This window comes from Phyllobates terribilis, unplaced genomic scaffold (assembly GCF_046119375.1).
Source record: "Phyllobates terribilis strain yellow unplaced genomic scaffold, ASM4611937v1 Scaffold_9__5_contigs__length_417890890, whole genome shotgun sequence".
In the NCBI taxonomy this organism is placed as follows: domain Eukaryota; kingdom Metazoa; phylum Chordata; class Amphibia; order Anura; family Dendrobatidae; genus Phyllobates; species Phyllobates terribilis.
The window spans coordinates 412,305,891-412,326,336 of record NW_027362769.1 but is presented as its reverse complement, the minus strand read 5'-3'; the positions used below and the strand labels follow the sequence as shown (position 1 = coordinate 412,326,336).

The 20,446-nt window shown below is 49.6% G+C and overlaps 1 protein-coding gene across 1 annotated transcript in view; it reads left to right on the top strand.

Annotated features, from left to right (window-relative positions):
• BICDL2 (BICD family like cargo adaptor 2) overlaps positions 1–19,805 on the top strand; it is a 167,593-nt gene extending 147,788 nt beyond the window's left edge. Inside the window, exons 6-10 of the mRNA XM_073649030.1 lie at positions 15,238–15,414; positions 17,135–17,272; positions 17,375–17,505; positions 18,732–18,852; positions 19,229–19,805. Coding sequence (XP_073505131.1) covers positions 15,238–15,414; positions 17,135–17,272; positions 17,375–17,505; positions 18,732–18,852; positions 19,229–19,384 — 723 coding nt within the window. The 3' untranslated portion in view covers positions 19,385–19,805. The remainder of the gene's footprint in view (positions 1–15,237; positions 15,415–17,134; positions 17,273–17,374; positions 17,506–18,731; positions 18,853–19,228) is intronic.
• Positions 19,806–20,446: the final 641 nt, after the last annotated feature.

The window sequence follows — 20,446 nt, the reverse complement described above, 5'->3', positions numbered from 1 at the left end:
GATGTAGATGAGGACAGAGAAGCCCCCGGAGGTGGATGTGGGGGGCACATACTTTTCTCCATATTAATGTCTATGGATGTAGATGGACAGAGAAGCCCCCGGAGGTGGATGTGGGGGGCACATACTTTTCTCCATATTAATGTCTATCGATGTAGATGGACAGAGAAGCCCCCGGAGGTGGATGTGGGGGGCACATACTTTTCTCCATATTAATGTCTATGGATGTAGATGAGGACAGAGAAGCCCCCGGAGGTGGATGTGGGGGGCACATACTTTTCTCCATATTAATGTCTATGGATGTAGATGAGGACAGAGAAGCCCCTGGAGGTGGATGTGGGGGGCACATACTTTTCTCCATATTAATGTCTATGGATGTAGATGAGGACAGAGAAGCCCCCGGAGGTGGATGTGGGGGGCACATACTTTTCTCCATATTAATGTCTATGGATGTAGATGGACAGAGAAGCCCCCGGAGGTGGATGTGGGGGGCACATACTTTTCTCCATATTAATGTCTATGGATGTAGATGGACAGAGAAGCCCCTGGAGGTGGATGTGGGGGGCACATACTTTTCTCCATATTAATGTCTATGGATGTAGATGGACAGAGAAGCCCCTGGAGGTGGATGTGGGGGGCACATACTTTTCTCCATATTAATGTCTATGGATGTAGATGAGGACAGAGAAGCCCCCGGAGGTGGATGTGGGGGGCACATACTTTCCTCCATATTAATGTCTATGGATGTAGATGAGGACAGAGAAGCCCCCGGAGGTGGATGTGGGGGGCACATACTTTCCTCCATATTAATGTCTATGGATGTAGATGAGGACAGAGAAGCCCCCGGAGGTGGATGTGGGGGGCACATACTTTTCTCCATATTAATGTCTATGGATGTAAATGGACAGAGAAGCCCCTGGAGGTGGATGTGGGGGGCACATACTTTTCTCCATATTAATGTCTATGGATGTAGATGAGGACAGAGAAGCCCCTGGAGGTGGATGTGGGGGGCACATACTTTTCTCCATATTAATGTCTATGGATGTAAATGGACAGAGAAGCCCCTGGAGGTGGATGTGGGGGGCACATACTTTCTCCATATTAATGTCTATGGATGTAGATGAGGACAGAGAAGCCCCTGGAGGTGGATGTGGGGGGCACATACTTTCTCCATATTAATGTCTATGGATGTAGATGAGGACAGAGAAGCCCCCGGAGGTGGATGTGGGGGGCACATACTTTTCTCCATATTAATGTCTATGGATGTAGATGGACAGAGAAGCCCCTGGAGGTGGATGTGGGGGGCACATACTTTCTCCATATTAATGTCTATGGATGTAGATGAGGACAGAGAAGCCCCTGGAGGTGGATGTGGGGGGCACATACTTTTCTCCATATTAATGTCTATGGATGTAGATGAGGACAGAGAAGCCCCCGGAGGTGGATGTGGGGGGCACATACTTTCTCTATATTAATGTCTATGGATGTAGATGAGGACAGAGAAGCCCCCGGAGGTGGATGTGGGGGGCACATACTTTCTCTATATTAATGTCTATGGATGTAGATGAGGACAGTGAAGCCCCCGGAGGTGGATGTGGGGGGCACATACTTTCTCCATATTAATGTCTATGGATGTAGATGAGGACAGAGAAGCCCCTGGAGGTGGATGTGGGGGGCACATACTTCCCTCCATATTAATGTCTATGGATGTAGATGGACAGAGAAGCCCCTGGAGGTGGATGTGGGGGGCACATACTTTTCTCCATATTAATGTCTATGGATGTAGATGAGGACAGAGAAGCCCCCGGAGGTGGATGTGGGGGGCACATACTTTCCTCCATATTAATGTCTATGGATGTAGATGAGGACAGAGAAGCCCCTGGAGGTCGATGTGGGGGGCACATACTTTCCTCCATATTAATGTCTATGGATGTAGATGAGGACAGAGAAGCCCCCGGAGGTGGATGTGGGGGGCACATACTTTCTCCATATTAATGTCTAGGGATGTAGATGGACAGAGAAGCCCCCGGAGGTGGATGTGGGGGGCACATACTTTCCTCCATATTAATGTCTATGGATGTAGATGAGGACAGAGAAGCCCCTGGAGGTGGATGTGGGGGGCACATACTTTCTCCATATTAATGTCTATGGATGTAGATGAGGACAGAGAAGCCCCCGGAGGTGGATGTGGGGGGCACATACTTTTCTCCATATTAATGTCTATGGATGTAGATGAGGACAGAGAAGCCCCCGGAGGTGGATGTGGGGGGCACATACTTTCCTCCATATTAATGTCTATGGATGTAGATGGGGACAGAGAAGCCCCTGGAGGTGGATGTGGGGGGCACATACTTTCTCCATATTAATGTCTATGGATGTAGATGGACAGAGAAGCCCCCGGAGGTGGATGTGGGGGGCTCATACTTTCTCCATATTAATGTCTATGGATGTAGATGAGGACAGTGAAGCCCCTGGAGGTGGATGTGGGGGGCACATACTTTTCTCCATATTAATGTCTATGGATGTAGATGAGGACAGAGAAGCCCCCGGAGGTGGATGTGGGGGGCACATACTTTCCTCCATATTAATGTCTATGGATGTAGATGAGGACAGAGAAGCCCCTGGAGGTGGATGTGGGGGGCACATACTTTTCTCCATATTAATGTCTATGGATGTAGATGAGGACAGAGAAGCCCCTGGAGGTGGATGTGGGGGGCACATACTTTCTCCATATTAATGTCTATGGATGTTGATGGACAGAGAAGCCCCCGGAGGTGGATGTGGGGGGCACATACTTTTCTCCATATTAATGTCTATGGATGTAGATGAGGTCAGAGAAGCCCCTGGAGATGGATGTGGGGGGCACATACTTTTCTCCATATTAATGTCTATGGATGTAGATGAGGACAGAGAAGCCCCCTGGAGGTGGATGTGGGGGGCACATACTTTTCTCCATATTAATGTCTATGGATGTAGATCAGGACAGAGAAGCCCCTGGAGGTGGATGTGGGGGGCACATACTTTCTCCATATTAATGTCTATGGATGTAGATGAGGACAGAGAAGCCCCTGGAGGTGGATGTGGGGGGCACATACTTTCTCCATATTAATGTCTATGGATGTAGATGAGGACAGAGAAGCCCCTGGAGGTGGATGTGGGGGGCACATACTTTCTCCATATTAATGTCTATGGATGTAGATGAGGACAGAGAAGCCCCTGGAGGTGGATGTGGGGGGCACATACTTTCCTCCATATTAATGTCTATGGATGTAGATGAGGACAGAGAAGCCCCTGGAGGTGGATGTGGGGGGCACATACTTTCCTCCATATTAATGTCTATGGATGTAGATGAGGACAGAGAAGCCCCTGGAGGTGGATGTGGGGGGCACATACTTTCCTCCATATTAATGTCTATGGATGTAGATGAGGACAGAGAAGCCCCTGGAGGTGGATGTGGGGGGCACATACTTTTCTCCATATTAATGTCTATGGATGTAGATGAGGACAGAGAAGCCCCTGGAGGTCGATGTGGGGGGCACATACTTTCCTCCATATTAATGTCTATGGATGTAGATGAGGACAGAGAAGCCCCCGGAGGTGGATGTGGGGGGCACATACTTTCTCCATATTAATGTCTAGGGATGTAGATGGACAGAGAAGCCCCCGGAGGTGGATGTGGGGGGCACATACTTTCCTCCATATTAATGTCTATGGATGTAGATGAGGACAGAGAAGCCCCTGGAGGTGGATGTGGGGGGCACATACTTTTCTCCATATTAATGTCTATGGATGTAGATGAGGACAGTGAAGCCCCCGGAGGTGGATGTGGGGGGCACATACTTTTCTCCATATTAATGTCTATGGATGTAGATGAGGACAGAGAAGCCCCCGGAGGTGGATGTGAGGGGCACATACTTTTCTCCATATTAATGTCTATGGATGTAGATGGACAGAGAAGCCCCCGGAGGTGGATGTGGGGGGCACATACTTTTCTCCATATTAATGTCTATGGATGTAGATGAGGACAGAGAAGCCCCCGGAGGAGGAAGTGGGGGGCACATACTTTCCTCCATATTAATGTCTATGGATGTAGATGAGGACAGAGAAGCCCCCGGAGGTGGATGTGGGGGGCACATACTTTCTCCATATTAATGTCTATGGATGTAGATGAGGACAGAGAAGCCCCCGGAGGTGGATGTGGGGGGCACATACTTTCCTCCATATTAATGTCTATGGATGTAGATGAGGACAGAGAAGCCCCTGGAGGTGGATGTGGGGGGCACATACTTTCTCCATATTAATGTCTATGGATGTAGATGAGGACAGAGAAGCCCCTGGAGGTGGATGTGGGGGGCACATACTTTCCTCCATATTATTGTCTATGGATGTAGATGAGGACAGAGAAGCCCCCGGAGGTGGATGTGGGGGGCACATACTTTTCTCCATATTAATGTCTATGGATGTAGATGAGGACAGAGAAGCCCCTGGAGGTGGATGTGGGGGGCACATACTTTTCTCCATATTAATGTCTATGGATGTAGATGAGGACAGAGAAGCCCCCGGAGGTGGATGTGGGGGGCACATACTTTTCTCCATATTAATGTCTATGGATGTAGATGAGGACAGAGAAGCCCCTGGAGGTGGATGTGGGGGGCACATACTTTTCTCCATATTAATGTCTATGGATGTAGATGAGGACAGAGAAGCCCCTGGAGGTGGATGTGGGGGGCACATACTTTCTCCATATTAATGTCTATGGATGTAGATGAGGACAGAGAAGCCCCCGGAGGTGGATGTGGGGGGCACATACTTTTCTCCATATTAATGTCTATGGATGTAGATGAGGACAGTGAAGCCCCTGGAGGTGGATGTGGGGGGCACATACTTTCCTCCATATTATTGTCTATGGATGTAGATGAGGACAGAGAAGCCCCCGGAGGTGGATGTGGGGGGCACATACTTTTCTCCATATTAATGTCTATGGATGTAGATGGACAGAGAAGCCCCCGGAGGTGGATGTGGGGGGCACATACTTTTCTCCATATTAATGTCTATCGATGTAGATGGACAGAGAAGCCCCCGGAGGTGGATGTGGGGGGCACATACTTTTCTCCATATTAATGTCTATGGATGTAGATGAGGACAGAGAAGCCCCCGGAGGTGGATGTGGGGGGCACATACTTTTCTCCATATTAATGTCTATGGATGTAGATGAGGACAGAGAAGCCCCTGGAGGTGGATGTGGGGGGCACATACTTTTCTCCATATTAATGTCTATGGATGTAGATGAGGACAGAGAAGCCCCCGGAGGTGGATGTGGGGGGCACATACTTTTCTCCATATTAATGTCTATGGATGTAGATGGACAGAGAAGCCCCCGGAGGTGGATGTGGGGGGCACATACTTTTCTCCATATTAATGTCTATGGATGTAGATGGACAGAGAAGCCCCTGGAGGTGGATGTGGGGGGCACATACTTTTCTCCATATTAATGTCTATGGATGTAGATGAGGACAGAGAAGCCCCCGGAGGTGGATGTGGGGGGCACATACTTTCCTCCATATTAATGTCTTTGGATGTAGATGAGGACAGAGAAGCCCCCGGAGGTGGATGTGGGGGGCACATACTTTCCTCCATATTAATGTCTATGGATGTAGATGAGGACAGAGAAGCCCCCGGAGGTGGATGTGGGGGGCACATACTTTTCTCCATATTAATGTCTATGGATGTAGATGGACAGAGAAGCCCCCGGAGGTGGATGTGGGGGGTACATACTTTTCTCCATATTAATGTCTATGGATGTAAATGGACAGAGAAGCCCCTGGAGGTGGATGTGGGGGGCACATACTTTCTCCATATTAATGTCTATGGATGTAGATGAGGACAGAGAAGCCCCTGGAGGTGGATGTGGGGGGCACATACTTTTCTCCATATTAATGTCTATGGATGTAGATGAGGACAGAGAAGCCCCCGGAGGTGGATGTGGGGGGCACATACTTTTCTCCATATTAATGTCTATGGATGTAGATGGACAGAGAAGCCCCTGGAGGTGGATGTGGGGGGCACATACTTTCTCCATATTAATGTCTATGGATGTAGATGAGGACAGAGAAGCCCCCGGAGGTGGATGTGGGGGGTCACATACTTTCTCCATATTAATGTCTATGGATGTAGATGAGGACAGAGAAGCCCCCGGAGGTGGATGTGGGGGGCACATACTTTTCTCCATATTAATGTCTATGGATGTAGATGGACAGAGAAGCCCCTGGAGGTGGATGTGGGGGGCACATACTTTCTCCATATTAATGTCTATGGATGTAGATGAGGACAGAGAAGCCCCTGGAGGTGGATGTGGGGGGCACATACTTTTCTCCATATTAATGTCTATGGATGTAGATGAGGACAGAGAAGCCCCCGGAGGTGGATGTGGGGGGCACATACTTTCTCTATATTAATGTCTATGGATGTAGATGAGGACAGAGAAGCCCCCGGAGGTGGATGTGGGGGGCACATACTTTCTCTATATTAATGTCTATGGATGTAGATGAGGACAGTGAAGCCCCCGGAGGTGGATGTGGGGGGCACATACTTCCCTCCATATTAATGTCTATGGATGTAGATGGACAGAGAAGCCCCTGGAGGTGGATGTGGGGGGCACATACTTTTCTCCATATTAATGTCTATGGATGTAGATGAGGACAGAGAAGCCCCCGGAGGTGGATGTGGGGGGCACATACTTTCCTCCATATTAATGTCTATGGATGTAGATGAGGACAGAGAAGCCCCCGGAGGTGGATGTGGGGGGCACATACTTTTCTCCATATTAATGTCTATGGATGTAGATGGACAGAGAAGCCCCTGGAGGTGGATGTGGGGGGCACATACTTTCTCCATATTAATGTCTATGGATGTAGATGAGGACAGAGAAGCCCCTGGAGGTGGATGTGGGGGGCACATACTTTCCTCCATATTAATGTCTATGGATGTAGATGAGGACAGAGAAGCCCCCGGAGGTGGATGTGGGGGGCACATACTTTCCTCCATATTAATGTCTATGGATGTAGATGAGGACAGAGAAGCCCCCGGAGGTGGATGTGGGGGGCACATACTTTTCTCCATATTAATGTCTATGGATGTAGATGGACAGAGAAGCCCCTGGAGGTGGATGTGGGGGGCACATACTTTCTCCATATTAATGTCTATGGATGTAGATGAGGACAGAGAAGCCCCTGGAGGTGGATGTGGGGGGCACATACTTTCTCCATATTAATGTCTATGGATGTAGATGAGGACAGAGAAGCCCCCGGAGGTGGATGTGGGGGGCACATACTTTCCTCCATATTAATGTCTATGGATGTAGATGAGGACAGAGAAGCCCCCGGAGGTGGATGTGGGGGGCACATACTTTTCTCCATATTAATGTCTATGGATGTAGATGGACAGAGAAGCCCCTGGAGGTGGATGTGGGGGGCACATACTTTTCTCCATATTAATGTCTATGGATGTAGATGAGGACAGAGAAGCCCCCGGAGGTGGATGTGGGGGGCACATACTTTCTCTATATTAATGTCTATGGATGTAGATGAGGACAGAGAAGCCCCTGGAGGTGGATGTGGGGGGCACATACTTTCTCCATATTAATGTCTATGGATGTAGATGGAGGACAGAGAAGCCCCTGGAGGTGGATGTGGGGGGCACATACTTTTCTCCATATTAATGTCTATGGATGTAGATGAGGACAGAGAAGCCCCCGGAGGTGGATGTGGGGGGGCACATACTTTTCTCTATATTAATGTCTATGGATGTAGATGAGGACAGAGAAGCCCCCGGAGGTGGATGTGGGGGGCACATACTTTTCTCTATATTAATGTCTATGGATGTAGATGAGGACAGAGAAGCCCCCGGAGGTGGATGTGGGGGGCACATACTTTCTCCATATTAATGTCTATGGATGTAGATGAGGACAGAGAAGCCCCCGGAGGTGGATGTGGGGGGCACATACTTTCTCCATATTAATGTCTATGGATGTAGATGAGCACAGAGAAGCCCCTGGAGGTGGATGTGGGGGGCACATACTTTTCTCCATATTAATGTCTATGGATGTAGATGAGGACAGAGAAGCCCCCGGAGGTGGATGTGGGGGGCACATACTTTTCTCCATATTAATGTCTATGGATGTAGATGAGGACAGAGAAGCCCCTGGAGGTGGATGTGGGGGGCACATACTTTCTCCATATTAATGTCTATGGATGTAGATGAGCACAGAGAAGCCCCTGGAGGTGGATGTGGGGGGCACATACTTTCCTCCATATTAATGTCTATGGATGTAGATGAGGACAGAGAAGCCCCTGGAGGTGGATGTGGGGGGCACATACTTTTCTCCATATTAATGTCTATGGATGTAGATGAGCACAGAGAAGCCCCTGGAGGTGGATGTGGGGGGCACATACTTTCCTCCATATTAATGTCTATGGATGTAGATGAGGACAGAGAAGCCCCTGGAGGTGGATGTGGGGGGCACATACTTTCTCCATATTAATGTCTAGGGATGTAGATGGACAGAGAAGCCCCCGGAGGTGGATGTGGGGGTCACATACTTTTCTCCATATTAATGTCTATGGATGTAGATGAGGACAGAGAATCCCCTGGAGGTGGATGTGGGGGGCACATACTTTCTCCATATTAATGTCTAGGGATGTAGATGGACAGAGAAGCCCCCGGAGGTGGATGTGGGGGGCACATACTTTTCTCCATATTAATGTCTATGGATGTAGATGAGGACAGAGAAGCCCCTGGAGGTGCATGTGGGGGGCACATACTTTTCTCTATACTAATGTCTATGGATGTAGATGAGGACAGAGAAGCCCCTGGAGGTGGATGTGGGGGGCACATACTTTCTCCATATTAATGTCTAGGGATGTAGATGGACAGAGAAGCCCCCGGAGGTGGATGTGGGGGGCACATACTTTTCTCCATATTAATGTCTATGGATGTAGATGAGGACAGAGAAGCCCCTGGAGGTGGATGTGGGGGGCACATACTTTCCTCCATATTAATGTCTATGGATGTAGATGAGGACAGAGAAGCCCCTGGAGGTGGATGTGGGGGGCACATACTTTTCTCCATATTAATGTCTATGGATGTAGATGAGGACAGAGAAGCCCCTGGAGGTGGATGTGGGGGGCACATACTTTTCTCCATATTAATGTCTATGGATGTAGATGAGGACAGAGAAGCCCCTGGAGGTGGATGTGGGGGCACATACTTTCCTCCATATTAATGTCTATGTAGATGAGGACAGAGAAGCCCCCGGAGGTGGATGTGGGGGGCACATACTTTCCTCCATATTAATGTCTATGGATGTAGATGAGGACAGAGAAGCCCCTGGAGGTGCATGTGGGGGGCACATACTTTTCTCTATACTAATGTCTATGGATGTAGATGAGGACAGAGAAGCCCCTGGAGGTGGATGTGGGGGGCACATACTTTCTCCATATTAATATAAGCGCTGCGAGTAGGAGGGAATGGGGTCTGCTGAACGGAGCGAGAGTTTACATACACTGTGCGCTTGGTGCGTTCCTCCTCCATGAAGCCATACCCTCGCTCTCAGTCGAAGCGCACCACCATCCCCCAAGTCCTAAGCTTTGCCATATTCACACCATCTAGGCTATCCAACTGAGCCCTCACCCATTCTTCCCTCCTCTTCTTGTCTCGGATCATGTTTGCGATCTACCGCGCCTTAGTGGTAGAGGGTTCCTGCTTAGGGGTGAAGACTATTTTTGGGGTCAGCAAGGCACTCACCGGCATCTGAGCCCAAAAGGCTTCCAGCCACTTGGCCCTTCCGCAGGCCATGAACCAGGCCAAGTAAAGATATAAATCACTGCACTCCCTATGAGTGTGCACGAGTAGGGGCCGAACCCTGGTATATCAGATCAAAGAGCCTTGGCACTCAATCGTCCTTCATCATCTTCAGCCGTTTTCCCGCCATCGGACGCCATCTTCAGGACGCCGCGCGGGAAGAAGAGTGGCGTGGACGTCCAAACTGCTCGAGACCCGAGGCTGCGCCCCACGCACCGACGCTGCGCAAGGTCCTGGAAGGGAGAGAGAGCGATGCTAACGTCATCAGGACGCGACGCAAGGTCCTCGTCCAGAGCAGCACCAGCGGAGCCGCGGCCTACAGAAGAGGATCGTCGGAAGGTAGGCCGCGCTTAACTAGGGGGGAGGAAGATGTTGGACACGGAGGCGCCCACTACCACCAGCGCAGCTGCAGCAGCGGTGATGCCATTTTCCCTGCCCTACATGCCTGGAACGGCCTGGCTGCCTAAGTATTCGGGGGAGCCCCATGCCCTAACTGACTTTAAGGAAAGGCTGTACAGTTTGTTCCAGGTTTACCCCCTGACAGAGGAACAGAAGGTCAGCATACTGACAGGGCAGTTAACTGGCACAGCCCAGCGGGAGGTAAAGTCATGGCCCGCTGAGGAGAAAGGGTGGAGACCGCGTTGTGATGTCCATGCCCCCACGCGCTTCTCAGCAGGCAGCCCTATTGGGACCCACTTGTTGCTCACATCTCTCGCAGAATTACCCGTCAACTGAAGAAGGTCGCTAAGACCGAAACGTTTTGGTGTTATTTCTGTGTACAGATTTATTTCACAAAGTCAATAAATTTTCTCTTGCAAAAGGACGATTGAGTGCCGAGGCTCTTTGATCTGATGAACCAGGCCAAGGACAGGGGCTCAATCTCCGGCTCATGTCTGACCTCTGGCTCTCCTCCAGGGGACCTGGCGACTTTTATCGTCATGCCACCCCATCTCACCTCTTCCTCCATCAGCGCAATTAACGGCCACATCTGATCACGTCCTATCCTCTCACTGGATGGCTCGTCGAGCGCAAGGCCTTCCCTTGCCAATATTGGTTCCATTACACAACACTGCGCTCTCCTTGACTTCCAACAAACAAATGGTGCCGTCTCTCTCCCCACTCGGCATCTTTCGTCACTGTTCTGCCTTTCACTGGGTGGGGTTCTCTCCGGATCACCATCCCGTTCTCTCAGTTCCTCCACCCGTTCTTCCTAGACCACACCTTACTGGGCAGGATTTCTCCTTCCACTTTATTTTACTGAAGCAGGTACTCACCACTGTAGGATAACACTTGCAGTCATGACACTTCCTTCGGTAGGCGTAACCTTTGGAGGGCTGCACGGCTTCTCGAGCCCTTTTGTACCTTCTACGTCCATGATGTGTGGGACCTTCTCGCTCTACGCCACTCACCGCCATTTCAAAGTTTGTGCTCGGCGGCATTTTAGACCGCGTAACAGTCACCATCCTCCAAATCACACGAGCTTTCTCTGCATCACTCTGCTCTTCCAGCCTCAAGACTCGACCCTGCCAACTACGCCAAGTGTTAACAGGTAGGTTGATGCAACACTGCAGACAATGAGGAGACAGTGGTATTTAAACCAACAACTATTTATTTGATTAACACAATTAAAGAGGTGTGCAAAGATCACAGTGTTGAGAGGTCGCACAGATCCACCTGCTTTGTTATCTTTTTGTCATGAACAGCCCTCTGCTGCCCCCTATTGTCAGGACAATTACACAATTGGCCAATGAATAACGGATGAGGCTACAGCTGTTACCACTAATAGGCCGGTTATTGGAGAACAAATAATGAGTGTATGGTATATACACCTCCAATTCCAACGCATCCTAGTTCACAGGGGTCTAGTTCACCGTATCGGATTTTGCGAGGTCTTCCTGCACCACGTAAATTTGTGCCAATTCCTTTCTGGGAGCCAACCGTAGGCTGGAATTACTCTGAAATTAAAGCACTTAACCGGTATTCGTCCTTGGCACACTGTGGCTCAGCCTGTACTTCCACTCCTTCCAAGGACACCTGGGCTCGGACCAGCATAGTGAGCACTGTCTGACCAAGTGGCAAAATCAGGGTAGAGTTCCACCACTTTTCCCAAGGCCTGGGAGGCACCAGATGACTTCTGGATTTGACTAGCCTGGATTAGCTGTTGAAATATTCTTCTATTAGGGTGGTGCCGTGTCACGAGTCTCCAGTCACTTCCTCGCCGGCTCCCTGCCAGGAACTGTCCTACTTCTGTCAGGACATTCATTCCCAGTGTCACGATGGATCCACTCCTGATAAGTCCACACCCTGCTACTGGGATAGGTAACTAATTGGAAGCCATCAGCCGAATGGTCGGACCCCTTCTTGATTGTGCAACATTTGGGAAGCACTGTCGGAAATATACTTCTGGCTTTGTGGTCACCTGAGACCTTATCCATGAGGCAACTAATTCTTTGCCCATTCAATTCAGCCCACGTAATGGGACTCTCGGACATAACGTCTTCGGAGCCTTGAGTTCTTCTTAGGCTGTGTGCCCACGTAGCGTTTTACAAGCGTTTTTGATGCGGAATTTCCGCAGCGGAAACGCTTGTAAAACGCTTGGTAACCCGCACCCCATGATCCCCAATGGGTTTCCGCAACTTCTATGCACATGCTGCGGATTTTTCCGCAGCGTTTATGCCGCGTTCAAAAATCCGCAGCATGTCATTTAATTTTGCGTTTCCGCAAGCAGAATTGCCTTTGTCCAATGCATAAAAAACGCAAGGCAATTCGCATGTGGAAAACGCGTGATAAACGCGCGAAAAAAGCGCGATAAACGCGTGCGGAATTCCGCATGCGTTTTTCCGGGAGAGGACTTGCATTTATGCAGCAGAAATTTTCTGCTTCATAAATGCAACGTGGGCACATAGCCTTACAGTGGGACCTAGCCCTGCGGTATGCTCCCTGACCATGGGGCGCTTTGGTGTAAAGGCTGCCCCCGTTGTTGGTTTGTCTTGTGTGGGGCAATTCCTCAACATGTTTCCCATTCCTCCAGATTCAACACTCAATTCTGTGCTCGTCTGTTGGGCGCCTAGGTCTGTATCACTGTTCTCCATCAGAAGGATACCCCCCTCTCTAGTCACGCTTCATACTGGGGTACAGGATTTGGTTCCAGGGAAGCTGCATGGGTTTTTCTTATGCTCCATATCTCACGGGCCCAGTCTGGTTCGACATTTGGGGCCCCCCGACGCGGTTACTTCATGGCTTCAGACCACACCCGCCATAGTTGGGGCCTCTTGTTCTTGGACTCTAGCTTCTGCTCCGACCTCAAGGAAACTCATGTTGGGACTGTAGTGCAGACGTTCTTTGAGGGCCTGCCTCAGGTAGGTGTCTCTTAGCAACCAGCTGGTCCCTTAATACTTTATCCAGGGAGCCTAGTCCCCTATATTCACCTTTGACTTTCTTAGTGGTGTGAGCCGTTACTTCTTGCAGAGCGTTCACGTGTTGGGTCACCATCTCTCCTTCTCTCTGAACCCGACGAAGAGGCGACTATGCAGATTACAAAAATCGATCATATCGCTGTGCAGGTACTCTAGAATCTGAATCAGCTTATGTACAGTATCACGGTTTCGTGACTGTCTGAACATCAGGCCTCTCCATCTAAGGTCAACAAAGCTATCTGCCTGTAATGCAGGTGTCATAGGATGCATTCATAGCATGCTCTTTAGACATTCAACCCAGTCCCACATCAGTAAGTTGTCACCCGTAAACTTCGGTATGTCGCTGAGCATAGCTCCAAGGAGGAGGCTACACCTTGTAGGCTCAATTACCGACTGATCCGCCACATCTGCGCTTAAATGTTGCATCCTACTGACTACACCAAGTGTAACGTGGCAGTAGCCATGGGCAAGGTAGTCATCTCTTACGCCCCGGCATGTTACACGAAGGTGGGTGTGTGGATTTGTGCTATGGAGACACTACGTCCTTGCAGGCCGCATGTTACTGATGACTTTGGTTGGCCAGGACCAGATGTTGAGGACTTCAATGAGGAAGAGAACCACTTTTTACTTAACAATAACTTTGTGGGCATTATATACAGTAAGTAGCGGGTACACAGCTTCATGAATGTTTCCTTCAACACATGGAGCATTTTTCGCGCACAGTCTCCATTCCTTCCACTTTTTTCGCTTGATTTCTATCTCCACTGTTTTGACTTTCCTTCACCGTAGCCCGGCTCAGTGCTACAGTACAGTTAGCTAGGGTCCTATTCTCAACCCGCGGTTCCGCATCTTCTTTCCCCTCAAGGGAACTATGTTGCTAATATGGCCGGTCCTTACCTTCTTTGCCACTGATGCCTTGGAATTCCCGCCTGGGCACTCTCTTCATCTTACATTATTTTTCTCGTCTTGGCCCATTACCTCTATGAGTTATAAACTCGGGGCGCACTACTAGGTGTCCTCTCCCAGGACCCATCTCCTATTGACCACTCCGTCCTCCTGTCCGTTTTCCTTTTCCCTTTACTCTGGTTCACATTAACCACTGTCTCAGTCTGTCCTCACTTTGGGACAACCACGACTGTCCAGACCTTAGAGTCCAGTGTGAGTCAGAAGTAGACCTATATGAAGTCCTGACCGGAAACTGTCTCTATCCCTTCACCTTAGCTCCTCCGACTCTGGGCTAGTGACACTATTAACGCATGTCACAGTTCACATTACACAATCTGAGTGTTCTTCAAGGGGGAATGTGGGCAGTAGGTCCATCTTCTTATAGAGAAGCCTCTGAAGGTGGATGTGGGGGGGGGGCACATACCTTTCTCTGTATTAATGTTAATATGCCCATGGATGTAGATGAAAACAGAGAAGCCCCTGGAGGTGGATGTGGGGGGCACATACTTTTCCCCATATTAATGTCTATGGATGTAGATGAAAACAGAGAAGCCCCTGGAGGTGGATGTGGGAGGGGGTCACATGCTTTTTTTTTTTTTGCTAGTTTCTGTCTCATGAAACAGATGAGAAGTAAATAATGTCGCAGAGTGCATCTTCTTACAGTCACCACTGTACTTACGAGAGCTTCAATCAGCAAGATATCTTGAGTAAACAGTATTTACTTCATATTGGTTAAACATGAGATACAATTCAGTGTCACACAGTCCGTGTCTGCTGACATAACACATACAGGAAAGAAGAAAAACAGGAAGTAAAAACAACCAACAATTGAGAGCTTCCCTCCCCACATTACAGCAAGCATATAACTTTACACACTATCGCCATCTGCTGTCTGGTTAGTATAAAGTCCTCCTTTCACTTATAATAAGTCCTAATCTGTTGCATATGCCAACAAATAATCCTCAGCTTGTGACAGTCGTTCCTTAGAATGTGACATCATGAAAATAATTGTCTCTTCCAGATGCAGGAAAAAAGTTTAGAAGTTGAGGTTCTAAGAGACAGTCAGCGATCTCTGCAGAAACAAGTGAGAGAGCTACAGGACGAACTGAAGCTGAGAGACAGTCACTTTCCTCTGCAAGAAAGCCGCTACTCTCTTCATTCTGAGATGCAAGAGACATCAGGAGGCCCAGAACACGAGGTAAGGAAACTGCCTGTGCAATGCTCTGCTGCCCCAACACCTATTCCCCATGACCATATTACTCCTATACATGGCTCCCATCATCAGTCCTCCACATGGTCCTTGTCATCAGGCCTCCACTTGGCCCCTGGTCATGAGTCCTCTGGACTCTTATTAGCCCATGCCTTGTTACTATCTACGACATAAAGCAGCTCTGGGGGCTGTCTGAGCCCATGTATGCTTGGGAGCTGCCTGAGCCCACGTAACTTTGGGGAGCTGCGTGAATCCATGTAATTTTTGGGCGGCGCTGTCTAAACCAAACAAGTTCATAATTTTCTGTGTCAAACATGAAAAATGAACTTTCGGTAGGAGAACATGGCTGACAGCAGTGAGAGAGCAAACATGTAGGTCACAAGTCACATGATCCTCAGGTCATCAAAACATTATTGTCTGATACAACTAAGACCTGCAACACATGACGGATAACCCCCTATGGACATTGCAATATGATGATTGTTTGGATCAATAAAAAGATCACTTGTACAGTTGCTTCGTCAGTTGACGTCTTGGCAGATGGTGGTTCTTTTAGTGTAAGCTCATTTGACGAGTTGTTAGGTTGTTGGTTCACTCAGTTAGTCGTCAGGTTAGCAGGTGGATTGATTGGTTGATGTGTCATTTAGTTAGTGAATTGTTGGCCAAGTCAACAAGTGAGTCTTTTTCTCGATTGGTGGGATAGTGGCCAGGAGAGCAGCAAGCTCTTTTTCTCGATTGGTGACCAGGTCACCAATAGGGCTTTTTCTCAATTTGTGGGTTGGTAGTCAGGTCGGCAGATGGGTCTTTTTCTCAATTGGTGGGTCACATGTTTGGTGGGTCGGTAGACAGATCAGCAGGTTGATCTTTTGGAAGGTTGGTTGTCTGGTTGAAGGTTCGCTTGGTTGTTGGTTTGTTTGGTTGGTAGATTAGTGGTCAGGATAGCAAGAGAATCAGTTCTGTGTCTAGTGGCTTATATATACTAAGGAGAGAGCCTAAAAGTAATGAGGGGAATCCCCTCCAGCTAAAACATCATCACTTATGGGAGGAAAAGGAGGGAGCAGTAGATCGAAGTAATTTATATATCAAAAAAAGTTTATTTTAACAAAATTGTTTAAAATATATTGTAATATAAATATTTTCATTTACATAGATACAGGACATAAACTTAGTACAAAAAGGTTTGTGAGAGACTTGTGAGCTAGACTACTGTGTTACTTCATCCCTTAAATCTAAAGTCTAAGGTGGAGGGTTATAAGTAATATAAAGGGTATAAAAGGCTATCTTATGATTTGTATACTAGATCTAATTGAAATAGTGAGTATGTTGTATTCAAAAGGTAGCTCAAAAAGTATAATTAGGATATATTACCTGTAGACATTTGGGTGTAGTCTTAGATGGCTCACTTGTTACCTCGACGCGCGTTTCACCGCTTCTGCAGTTTCGTCAGGAGGTGTCTAATGGCTTGCCTGTTTGGTCGACAGGTTAGCAGGTGGGTTGTCTGGTTAAAGGTTCGCTTGGTTGGTGGTTTGCTTCATTAGTAGACAGTAGATAAGTCACTTGGTTGGTGGCAGTAAGATTGTGAAGTAATTGTTCAAAAATCTCTATGTGACCCTCTTAACATCATGAAATCCAGTTTGTCGCCCACTAGTGGAACACTGTACCCCCTCTCGAGACCTGAAAATAATATTGCTTTGCATTCTCATACCAGAGCACCTTGCTGAACCCATCACTTCAGTTTGGAGGAGAAGGAACAGAAACCACTGGTCAAATGACCTCATACAAAATACAAAGAGAGCAAGAACTGATCAAGGACAAAGAAGTAGAGATTGCGAGGCTACAAGATCTGGTGAGTGCGATCATCAGCCCGTAATATGGCATATATACAACTACAGACATGAGTATATACAGGCGGTGTCCACACCTCTCCTTACCTCCTCTGTCTTCACAGCACAACCTTCAATATATAGAAATCAAATCTTTGCAGGAAGAACTTCAAAAACTTCGTGAAATGTTACAGCAGAATGACCGCGACAGCGTCCTGAGACAAGCGGTGTCTGACCGCGATGAAGCCATTATGAAGTGAGTCAGCACGACGAGGAACGAAGAATAAAATCATGATGATGGGATGGCGGGTGCGTGGGATGACGTACGAGCGGATGGCGAGTGCCCGAGACTACGTACGAGCGGATGGCGGGTGCCATAGACTATGTATGAGTGGATGGCGGGTGCCCGGGATGTCTTACGAGCACATAGCGGGTGCCCAAGACTACGTACAAATGGGTTCCTGGGCCGATATATGAGCAGATGGCGGGTGCCCAAGACTACGTACAAATGGGTTCCTGGGCCGATGTATGAGCAGATGGCGGGTGCCCAAGACTACGTACAAATGGGTTCCTGGGCCGATGTATGAGCAGATGGCGGGTGCCCAAGACTACGTACAAATGGGTTCCTGGGCCGATGTATGAGCAGATGGCGGGTGCCCAAGACTACGTACAAATGGGTTCCTGGGCCGATGTATGAGCAGATGGCGGGTGCCCTGGACAATGTACGAGCAGATGGTGGGTGGCCGGGACAATGTTAGAGCGGCTAGCGGGTGCCCGAGACAATGTATGAGCGGATGGTGGGTGCCGACGTACTAGCAGTCAGCGGGGGCCTGGGATCACCTACAAGTAGATGGTAAATGCTCGGGACGATGTATGAGTGGATGGTAGGTGCCCTGGACAATGTACGAGCGGCTAGCCAGTGCCCAAGATGACGTACGAGTGGATAGTGGGTGCCAGGGCGGACATACAAGCGGATGGTGGGGGACGGGTCGATGTATGAGCGGATGGTGGGGGACGGGACAATGTATGAGCGGATGGTGGGGGACGGGACGATGTATGAGCAGATGAAGGGGGACAGGGACGATTTATGAGCGGATGGCATGGGATGGGGATGATGTACGAGTGGATGGCGAGGGACGGGGATGATGTACGAGTGGATGGCGAGGGACGGGGATGATGTACGAGCAGATGGCGTGTGTCCGGGATGACTCACGAGCAGATGGCTTGTGCCCGGGATAACGTACGAGTGGATGGTGTGTGCCCGGAACGACGTACAAGTGGTTGGCGTGTACCCAGGACATCGTACGAGCAGATGGCGGGTGCTCAGGGACGATGTGCAAGCAAATGGCGGGTACCTGGACGACCGGTAATGGGGGCAGAGAATGAATAAGGTCACAATACACACGTATCACTTCGTCCTCTGTAAGTTGTCTACTACTGGTGGTGCAGACTGACCAGATAAATGCCTTCTATCCTCTGCAGAAAAGGAGAATTGGAATTGGAGTTGGCAAAATGTCGTCTGGAGAAGGAGTCAATGAGCCGCCAGCTCCTCAGTGCGGTGGAGCAGAAGGTGTTACTGAGTCAGGAGCTGGAGGCTTGGCAGGTGAGATCAGGACATGGTGCATATCTGGGCAGTGTCTAGTGAAGCTCCTGGATTTGAGGGGTGGACAGTCCATTGTCTGGTGTTGCGATGACTGTACATATTCAGTCGTAGAACCTTGGAGCTGGGGCGGTTGATTCTTTGCAAACCAATTGGACGTGGTGACTGCGTGGGGTGGTGCACTGTATGTAAGATGCGACCTCTGCCCTTAGTACAGTCCTATAGATGCCATATAAGTGGTCTCCTCCTATGGGTGGCATATACCTAGCGAGCAACACATTGGAAGGTAACGCGCCCATGTACCTGCGCCCGGTGTAGAGGCCCCTGAAGTTCTCTGTTCATTTCGATCCAAGTGATCTTTTTTCTGTTCTACCCACAGGATGACATGCAGATTGTTATCAATCAGCAGCTGAAGTCCCAAAGAGAGCAAGAGAGGATGACTGAGACTGCACCATCCACCCCCACCAGAAGAGACAGCCGCCGAAGACCGCGAGACGGCGGCAACGGCATCTTCTCAATCTTCAAGAGGAATTAAGATGAAGGGCTGCTCTGAACCTTCACCCTCCTCTGGAGGAATGGCCAGGAGCTGGGACGCCCTCCCACCATATCAACTGGCACAAACTAGAGCGCCTTTCTCCCCCCACTGACGAGTGACAGCACGGAGCTTGAGAGGTCCTCATGAGCACACGACAGCAAATCCCACCTGATTGCTGCACCCACCGGAACCGAAGGCGGTACATCCAACACCTCGTGCTCCCTTTTATACCGGAGGGTTGTATCAGCTGCCTCTCCTGTCACCCTGCAGGGGCTAAGTCCAGGTCTCCTGCACCCCTCCACATCTCACCCTGTTGTGGGTGGAGCTAGCTCATGTCCACTTGCTACTGTGGGCCGGGCGGTACAATCACCTCTGTATATACTGTTCATTATGTATATAAATATATAGGAATATTTTATAACGTCTCCGTGTCTGTAATAAATGGAAATACGAAATGAGGGACTGGAGAGGGTCAGAGAATGGTAAGTGGGGCGCAGACAAGGAACCTGCGCAGAGGCAATAGGCGAGCAGCATACATGCGAAGGGCAGAGGAGAGGGAACGAGCGAGCACCAAGTGCATGGAGGGTGGGGGGAGAGGGAAGGAGCGAGCACCAAGTGCATGGAGGGTGGGGGGAGAGGGAAGGAGATAGCACCACACGTGCGGAGAGCAGGAGGAGAGGGAAGGAGCTAGCGCCACACACACGAAGGGCAGGGGAGAGCGAAGGAGAGAGCACCACGTGCGGAGGGCAGGGGAGAGGGAAGGAACAAGCGCCACACACGAAGGGCAGGGGAGAGCGAAGGAGAGAGCACCACATGTGGCGGGCAAGGGGAGGAGAAAAGAGTGAGCGAGCGCCACATGCATGGAGAACGGGGGGGGAGAGGGAAGGAGCAAGCGCCACACACGCGAAGGGCAGGGGAGAGGGAAGGAGCAAGCGCCACACACGCGAAGGGCAGGGGAGAGGGAAGGAGCAAGCGCCACACACGCGAAGGGCAGGGGAGAGTGAAGGAGAGAGCACCACGTGCGGAGGGCAAGGGGAGGAGAAAAGAGTGAGCGAGCGCCAC